General features: G+C 41.6%; 1 protein-coding gene across 2 annotated transcripts in view; it reads left to right on the top strand.

The window, feature by feature from the left end:
- The window catches only part of RCC1L (RCC1 like), a 33,877-nt gene continuing 25,075 nt past the window's right edge, over nt 1–8,802 (top strand). For both annotated transcript variants that reach the window (XM_068525144.1, XM_068525145.1), the window contains exon 1: nt 1–365. In XM_068525144.1, the coding sequence (XP_068381245.1) occupies nt 51–365 (315 nt within the window). In that variant the 5' untranslated portion in view covers nt 1–50. The remainder of the gene's footprint in view (nt 366–8,802) is intronic.

Genomic DNA, 8,802 nt, shown 5'->3' with positions numbered 1-8,802 from the left:
AGGTCGCCACTATGGCGGCGCCCAGGAACGGCAGGGACGAGTAGCGGAGGATGGCGCTGGCGGCCGGGACTCGGCTGGGGCGCCGGCTGAGCGGGCCGGGGCCGTGGCGCGGACACTGGACGGCGGCCGGGCGCTCGCGGAGCCGGCGCGAGACGGCGGAGGCCGAGGCGGACGCGCCCGTGTTCCAGTACGTGGGCGAGCGCGCGACCCGCGCCGACCGCATTTTCGTGTGGGGCTTCAGCTTCTCCGGGGCCCTGGGCGTGCCCACCTTCGTGCTGCCCGGCTCCGGGCCCCAACCCCGCGCCGGCTCGCGGCCGCGCCGCAGGATCCAGGCCGTGCCCTACCGCCTGGAGCTGGACCAAAAGGTGAGGACTTCGGCTCCCTCCCTTCCTCCCTCCGTGCTGCCCTCCGGTCTCGGCCGCGCCTCCCGAGGCACTCGGCCCTCTCGGAGAGGTTGGCGACGCTGGGTGGCCAAACTTCGGAGAGCACGACCCTCGAGCGGGCTGCCGGAGGGGAGTGCGTTAGGGTGCTGCCAGCATGTACCGAGTGGCCGAAACGTGCCAGGTGTTGCGCCCGGCTCGCATCATTCGGGAGTCGGGGTTGTTGCCACAGTTACGGGGGAGGAAAGGGAGGCTCGGAGAGGTTATGAGACAGGTCCACGGCCCCCCAGCTGGCAGGTGTTCGTAGTTTGGGATTCGCCTTCGGGCCAATCAGACCCCAGAAGTTCTGCTGTTAGGAAAGCCGACTTCAAAAGGTCAGAAAAAGCGTGGGCCGGCTGGAGTCGGTGAACAATTCGGAAAGGAAATGTTAACTGGAGCAGTAACAGGAGTGAGAGGAAGGATGAAAGGTCTAAACACACTGGAATGGTTGCACAGGAGTCCCCTGAGTTGACTCACATTTGAAAAGATGCAGCAAAGAACAGCTACCGGAGGGCGGCTTATCTCGGCAGCTAACATCCAGAAAAGCGAAAACGGATGTTTAGGATAGGTTCTTGCTTGGCGTGGTTGTGGACGTCTTGGTGGGTGGTGAAAAAGAAGCAGATTTGACCAGTTTGGTTTCTGACTTCTCTGTCAAGGATAACAAATGATCTTTTGCCCTAAAAGGGGAGATCGAGAGAGCCAGGGAATTTAAGCTCCAGAGGAATGAAAAGTTGGGTTTGACTTCTTAATATTGAGTTGTGAGAGTTATTTATGTATTCTGGATATAGGTACTTTATCACATATATGATATGTGCAAATGTTCTCTGCCAGTCCATGGATTTTCTTTTTATTTTTTTTAATAGTGTCCTTTGGAGAGAAAAAGTTTTTGATTTTAGTGAAGTTCAGTTGATGAGTTTTTCTGCTGTGGATTGTGCTTTTGGTATATCTAAGAAATCTTTGCCTAACCCAAGATCACAAAGATAATTTTCCTCTGTTTTTGTCTGGGAACTTCATAGTTTGAGTTCTTCTGTTTATGTCTGTGAGACAGTCATTTGAATTGATTTTTGTGTATGGTGTGGGGTAAGGGGCTTTTTGGATGTGGCTATCCAATTGTCCTATCACTAGTTGAAAACACTGTCCTTTATTGAATAGTCTCGGCACCTTTGTGAAAATCGGTTGATGGTAAATGTAAGGCTTTATTTCTGAACTCTCAGTTCTGTTCCATTGATCTATATGTTTATCCTTATGCTAAAATTATACTCTCTTGATTACTGTAGCTTTATAATTGGTTTTTAAATTGGGAGATGTTAAGTTCTGGCTCTTCTGGGTCTTTTGCTTTTCCATACAAATTTTAGTATTAGCTTGTCAATTTCTGCAAAACTACCTGCTGGGATTTTGGTAGTGATTACACTGAATCTGTAGATCAATTTGGGCACAAATGCCATCTAAGTAATTTTGAGTCTTTCAATCTATAAACATGAAATGTCTCCCCATTTACTTGGGTCTTTAATTTCTTTCAAGTATGTTTTTGTAGTTTTCAGTATAGGAGTCTTGCACGTCTTTTGTTTTAAATTTATTCCTAAGTGTTTTTTTCTTTTTGATGTTCTTTTGAATAGAATTGTATTCTTAAGTTCAGTTTTGGAGTGTTAATTGCTTTTACATAGTAATACAATTGGTTTTTGTATATTGACCTAATATTTTGTGACTTTACTGAACTTGCTTATTAGTTATATAGATTTTCGTGTATTCCTTAGGGTTTTATACGTACAGGATCATATTGTCTGGTTGTATGTGAATAAAGACAGTTTTACATCTTCATTTCCAATTTGAAACTTTTGATTTCTTTTTCTTGCCTGACTGCATTGGATAGAACCTTCAGTGTAGCAGTGAATTGAAGTGACATCCTTGCCGTGTTCCTGATATTAGGCAGATAGTATTCAGTCTTTCATCTTTAATTATGACATTAGCTATAAGTTTTCAATAGATACCTTTTGTCAAGTTGAGGAAGTTCCCTTTTTGTCCTGCTTTGTTCAGAGTTTTTCTTTTCTTTTTCTTTTTTAAAAAAATCATGACTAGGGATTAGATTTTTGTCAAACACTTTTTCTATGTCTGTTTCTGTGATCATGTATTTTTTTGTCTTTTATTCTATTAATTGGATATATTACATAAACTGATCTTTGGATATTAAACCAGCCTTGCATTCCTAGGATAAATTCCACTCAATTGTGGTGAATAATCCCTTTTGTACATTGCTGGATTTGGTTGCTAATATTTTGTTAAGGACTTTTTGTTGTTTTTTTCTTGTGATGTCCTCCTTGTCTGGTCATAGTATCAGGGTATTACTGGCCTCATAAAATGAGTTTCTGGAAAGGTTTGTAAAGAATTGGTATTATTTTTTGTTTTAATGTTTGGTAGAGTTCACCAGTGAAGTAAGTCATCTGGACCTGGGCTTTTCTTTATAGGAAGAGTTTTTTTTATTACTAATTCAATATTTAAAAACTTGTTACAGGTATATTAAATTTTTTATTTCTTCTTGAGTCAGCTTTGGTACTTTGTGTCTCTCTGAGAATTTGTCCATTTTGTGCCAGTTATCTAATTCGTTGGCATAAAGTTGGTGATAGTATTCGCTTATAATCTAAATTTCTGTAGGATTGGCAGGTTGGTGATGTCCCCTCTTTCATTGCTGATTTTGGTAATTCATATTTTCTCTCTTTTTACCTTGGTCAGTCTAGCTGAAGATTTGTCAGCTTTGTTAATCTTTTGAAAGAACCAACATTTAGTTTAATTCATTTTTTGGTATTGTTTTCCTGTTTTCTGTTTCATTGATTTCCAGTTGAATTTTTATAATTTTATTCCTGTGCTTGCTTTGGGTTTAGTTTGCTTTTCTTTTCTAGTTTCTTTTGCTGGAAGGTTAGGCTGTAGTTGAGGTCTGTCTTCTTTTGTAATATAGGTTTTTTTTTTTTTTTAATAGGGTATTTTTAAATAATTAATTAATTAATTAATTTATCTTTGGCTGTGTTGGGTCTTCGTTTCTGTGCGAGGGCTTTCTCTAGCTGCGGCAAGCGGGGGCCACTCCTCATCGCGGTGCGCGGGCCTCTCACCATCGCGGCCTCTCCTGCCGCGGAGCACATGCTCCAGACGCGCAGGCTCAGCAGTTGTGGCTCACGGGCCCAGTTGCTCTGCGGCATGTGGGATCCTCCCAGACCAGGGCCCGAACCCGTGTCCCCTGCATTAGTAGGCAGGCTCTCAACCACTGCGCCACCAGGGAAGCCCACTGTAGGTGTTTATAGCTATAATTTTTTCTTTAAACACTGTTTAGCTGCAGCGCATAAATTCTGTTATGTTGTATTTTGATCTTTATTCACCTTATTTTTCGATTTCCTATGTGATTACTTCTTTGACCCATGAGTTATTTGGAAGTGTTTAATTTCCAAATATTTATGTTTTCCCTAATTTCTTTATTCATTGATATCCAATTTAATTCTGTTGTGGTTACAGAACATACTTTAATTTCAGTCCTTTTAAATGTATTGTGACTTTGTTTTATAGCCTAGCGTATGGTCTCTCCTGGAGAATGTTCCATGTGTGTTTGAAAAGTATGTGTATTCTGTTTTTGTTTGGGTGGAGTGTTCTATAGATGTCAAGGTCAAGTTGGTTGATAGCTTCTTGGTTAACCTGTTGTTTGCTCCAGGTGTTATCCACCAGTATCCAGGCAGCTGCAGTGTTCATCATTGGTCTCTGACAGTTTTCAACAAACATCCCTGGGGAAAAGGCTGTTTACCCTGGATGATATCTGGGTCAGATCAGATAAATAGAGCCTTGTGCTTGGGGTCTTACAGGCAACCACTAGATAGATCAAATGAGAATTCCCTGGGAATGGGGCTTTGAAATTTCTCCAATCCCATTTTGCCTCCTCCAATGGCTTCCAGACTGCTGGTTTTCACTATAATTGTGAGCTGTTGGTTTTCAGGAGCTGAGAATAGGTGGATGGGAATAGGTCAAGTTAAAATGCTGCAAAGCTTGCTGTTCTGAGATTCAGCTGCTTTTCTTAAGTAAACATTCCCCAGATTGCTTTAAGTCCTTGGTTAATTTCCAGAGTTCTGAAAGAATTGTTTCTGAGAATGTTTGCCAGTTTGCTCCACCATTTTCACTGATGTCCCTAAATCCTTGTCCTTTTTTTTTTTTTAAATTGAAGTATAGATTTACAATGTTGTGTTAATTACTGCTGTACAGCACAAAGTGGCTCAGTTATACATATATATCCTTCTTTTAAAAAATAAATTTATTTATTTTGTTTATTTTTGGCTGTGTTGTTTGTCTTCGTTGCTGCGTGCAGGCTTTCTCTAGTGTCAAGCAGGGGCTGCTCTTCGTCCCGGTGTGTGGACTTCTCCCCGCGGTGGCTTCTCTTGTTGTGGAGCACGGGCTCTAGGCCCGCGGGCTTCAGTAGTTGTGGCTCGCGGGCTACAGAGCGCAGGCTCAGTAGTTGAGGCGCACGGGCTTAGTTGCTCCGTGGCATGTGGGATCTTCCTGGACCAGGGCTCGAACCCATGTCCCCTGCATGGGCAGGCAGAATCTTAACCACTGTGACACAAGGGAAGCCCCTATATTCTTTTTCATATTTTTTTCGGTTATGGTTTATCACAGGATATTGAATATAGTTCCTTGTGCTATACAGTAGGACCTTGTTGTTTATTCATCCTGTATATACTAGTTTGCATTTACTAATCCTAAACTCCCATTCCTTCCCTCCCCAACCCCCCAACTGGCAACGACAAATCGGTTCTCTATGTCTGTGAGTCTGTTTGTTTTTCCTAGATAAGTTCATTTGTGTCATATTTTAGAGTTCATATATAAGTGATATCATATGGTATTTGTCTTTCTCTTTCTGACTTACTTTGCTTAGTATGATAATCTCAGGGTCCATCCATGTTGCTGCAAATGGCATTATTTCACTCTTTTTTTATGGCTGAGAATATTCCATTGTGTGTATTTACCACATCTTCTTTATCCATTCATCTGTCGATGGACATTTAGGTCATTTCCATGTCTTGGCTATTGTGAATAGTGCTGCTGTGAACATAGGGGTGCATGTATCTTTTCAAATTATAGTTTTGTCTGGGTATATGCCCAGGAGTGGGATTGCTGGATCATATGGCAACTCTATTTTTAGTTTTTTTTGAGGAACCTTCATACTGTTTTCCATAATGGCTGCACCAATTTACATTCCCACCAACAGTATAAGAGGGTTCCCATTTCTCCACACCCTCTCCAACATTTATTATTTGTAGACTCTTTAACGATAGCCATTCTGACCAGTGTGACCTCATTGTATCAATAGTTTAAATTTGCATTTCTCTAATAATTAGCGATGAGCATTTCTCTAATAATTAGCGATGATGAGCATCTTTTCATGTGCTCATTGGCCATCTGTATGTCTTCTTTGGAGAAATGTCTGTTTAGGGCTTCTGCCTATTTTTTGATTGTCAATCCATGTCCTTTTTTAAAAAAATTAATTTATTGTTTATTTTTGGCTGTGTTGGGTCTTTGTTGCTGTGCGCGGGCTTTCTCTAGTTGCAGTGAGCGGGGGCTACTTTTCGTTGCAGTGTGCAGGCTTCTCATTGCGGTGGCTTCTCTTGTTGCGGAGCACAGGCTCTAGGCGCATGGGCTTCAGTAGCTGTGCCTCGCGGGCTCTAGAGCGCAGGCTCAGTAGTTGTGGTGCACGGGCTTAGTTGCTCTGCGGCATGTGGGATCTTCCCGGACCAGGGCTCGAACCCGTGTCCCCTGCATTGGCAGGTGGATTCTTAACCACTGCGCCACCAGGGAAGCACCATGTCCTTTTAATGTAATTACTAACATGGTTGGCTTGCATCTGCCATTTTGCTGTTTGTTTCTGTATGTCTTTTTTGTCGGTTTTTCCTTTGCTGCCTTCTTTTGTGTTAAATAGGTATTTTTCTGTTGGACCCTTTAAATTCCTTTGTCAGGTGTTTTAATATGCTTTTTGAGTTTTTGTTTTTTTAGTGGTTGGTCTTGGGATTATAATATATAATTTATCATAATCTATTTTAGGTTAATAGTGACCTAATTCTGAAAGACTATAGCAACTTTGTTGCAACATAGCCCCATTTCCTCTTCTCTCCTTTGTGTGGTTATTGTGATATATATTACATCTTTATACGTTTTAAGCCCAACAATACAATTTTATAATTATTATTTTATGCAGTTTTCTTTTAAATCATTTAAGAGGGGAAAAGAGAAAATTTGTTTATGCAGTGTTTTATATTTTTCTTTATAATTATTTCCACTGATGTTCTTCATTTCTTGTGACTTTTAGTTACCATCTGCTGTCATTTCCTTTTAGCCAGAAGAATTTCTTAGTACTTCTGTTTTTTTTTTTTTTTTTAATTTATTTATTTAATTTATTTATTTTTGGCTGCATTGGGTCTTCGTTGCTGTGTGCGGGCTTTCTCTAGTTGCGGAGAGCGGGGGCTACTCTTCGCTGCAGTGCGCGGGCTTCTCGTTGAGGTGGCTTCTCTTAGTGCTCTAGAGTGCAGGCTCAGTAGTTGTGGCTCACGGGCTTAGTTGCTCTGCGGCATGTGGGATCTTCCCGGACCAGGGCTCAAACCCGTGTCCCCTGCATTGGCAGGTGGATTCTTAACCACTGCACCACCAGGGAAGCCCTCTTAGTACTTCTTAAAGCAGGTCTGCTAGCAGTGAATTCTCTCAGTCTTTGGAAATGTCTTTATTTCATCTGCGTATTTTTTTTAAACGATAGTTTTGCTGGATATAGAATTCTTGGTTGACAGTTTTTGTCCTTCAGCACTTTGAGTGTGTCCTTCTACTCTGGTCTCCATTGTTTCTAATGAGAAGTTAACTGTTAATCTTATTGTTGTTCCCTTGTACTTGATGAATCCATTTTCTTTTGATGCTTTGAAAATTTTCTCTTTGTATTTCAAAAGTTTAACTGTGATTTGTTGAGCAAGTTTAATCTGTTAGACTTATGGATTTTTTAATAAAATTTGGTAAGTTTTCTGCCATTACTTGAGTATTTTTTTCTGCCTCTTTTTTTCTCTCTTGCCCTTCTGGGACTCCTGTTATGTAGGTGCTGATATACTTGATGTTATGTTTCAGGTCTCTGAGGCACTGTTCTTTTTTTTCCCAATGTTTCTTTTTTTCCCTGTTCTTCAGAATGAATAATTTCTATTGATATTTTTTTCAACTTAACTGATTCTTTCTTCTGCCATCTCAAATCTGCTGTTGAGCCTATATAATGAATTTTAAAATTTGGTTATTATACTTTACAACCCTAGAATTTCCATTTAGGCTTTTAATGTTTTTATTTCTGTATTCAGATTCTATATTTGTTGGGTCATTGTTGTCATATTTTTCTTTAGTTCTTTAAATATGGTTTTAAAATATTCTTTGAACGATAGTTCAAACAGTAGTTCACAAATCCAACATCTTGGTCCACTTAGTTTCTCTTGGCTGCTTTCCTACCTCAGTATAGGTCACACTTTCTTGTTTCTTTGCATGTCTTGTACTTGTTTACTGAAAACTGGGCTCTTGGCTATAAACAGCTCTGGATTCTGATATTATCTTCCTTGAGTTCTTTGTCTTTGGTTTTTGGAGGTGGGGTAACTTTTCTCTAATTCAGGGAGTCAGTCTCCCCTGCTCTGCGTGGCCACTGACACCAGTGTCTTTGCTTGGGGATTTTGTTTTGTTCCCCGTCCTAGCTCTCTTCCCCTCCCCGCACTGCCTTTTTTTTTTTAGCCAGGCTTCTTCAGGGTTGCCCCTTATCTGCATACCTTTGTGGTCAGCCAGTGATTTGGGCAGAGGCTGTGCTCAGACACCTTGAGCTTATAAGGTTTCTCTCCTTCACCTTTGATTCTGTGTGTGGTTTGGGAACCACACTGAAAGTTCAGCCTGATCTCAAGTCTGCCTCAGCTTTTCTTTCCGCTGGGAGCTCCTTTGTGCAGTTTCTCAGTCAGCCATGCTTGTGTGGAGAGCCTTCCATGGCTCTCTCATTTCTAGGATCTTCCCATTAAATTTCTGGCTGGTCTGCCTCTCCTCTTACCCTAGTCAGGATTGCAACCTCAGGCTCGCTGAATTGTGGATCTTCCTGGGTTGTGTCATGCTGAGTTTGCTGTGGCACATGACTTTTCACCCTCTACCCCAAATTAAGTTTGTCCTTTCTGGCAACAAAGCTGATGGTTTCATGGCCAGCTCTGCCCTTTTCTAACTTCTGTGCTGACTGAGCTGGGGTAGATGGAGCAGCCCAGGACAAGGGGTCTACAAACCCCTGATACTCTTGCCTGTAGTTTTAGCAGCCCTTCATGAGTAACTTCTTGATTTATTTGCCTTTGATTGACTTCTGGAGCCCTGAAAT

Source organism: Eschrichtius robustus, chromosome 16 (genome assembly GCF_028021215.1).
Source record: "Eschrichtius robustus isolate mEscRob2 chromosome 16, mEscRob2.pri, whole genome shotgun sequence".
NCBI classification, from domain to species: Eukaryota; Metazoa; Chordata; class Mammalia; order Artiodactyla; family Eschrichtiidae; genus Eschrichtius; species Eschrichtius robustus.
The sequence above is the reverse complement of the archived record's forward strand: the minus strand, read 5'-3'. Positions and strand labels throughout refer to the sequence as shown.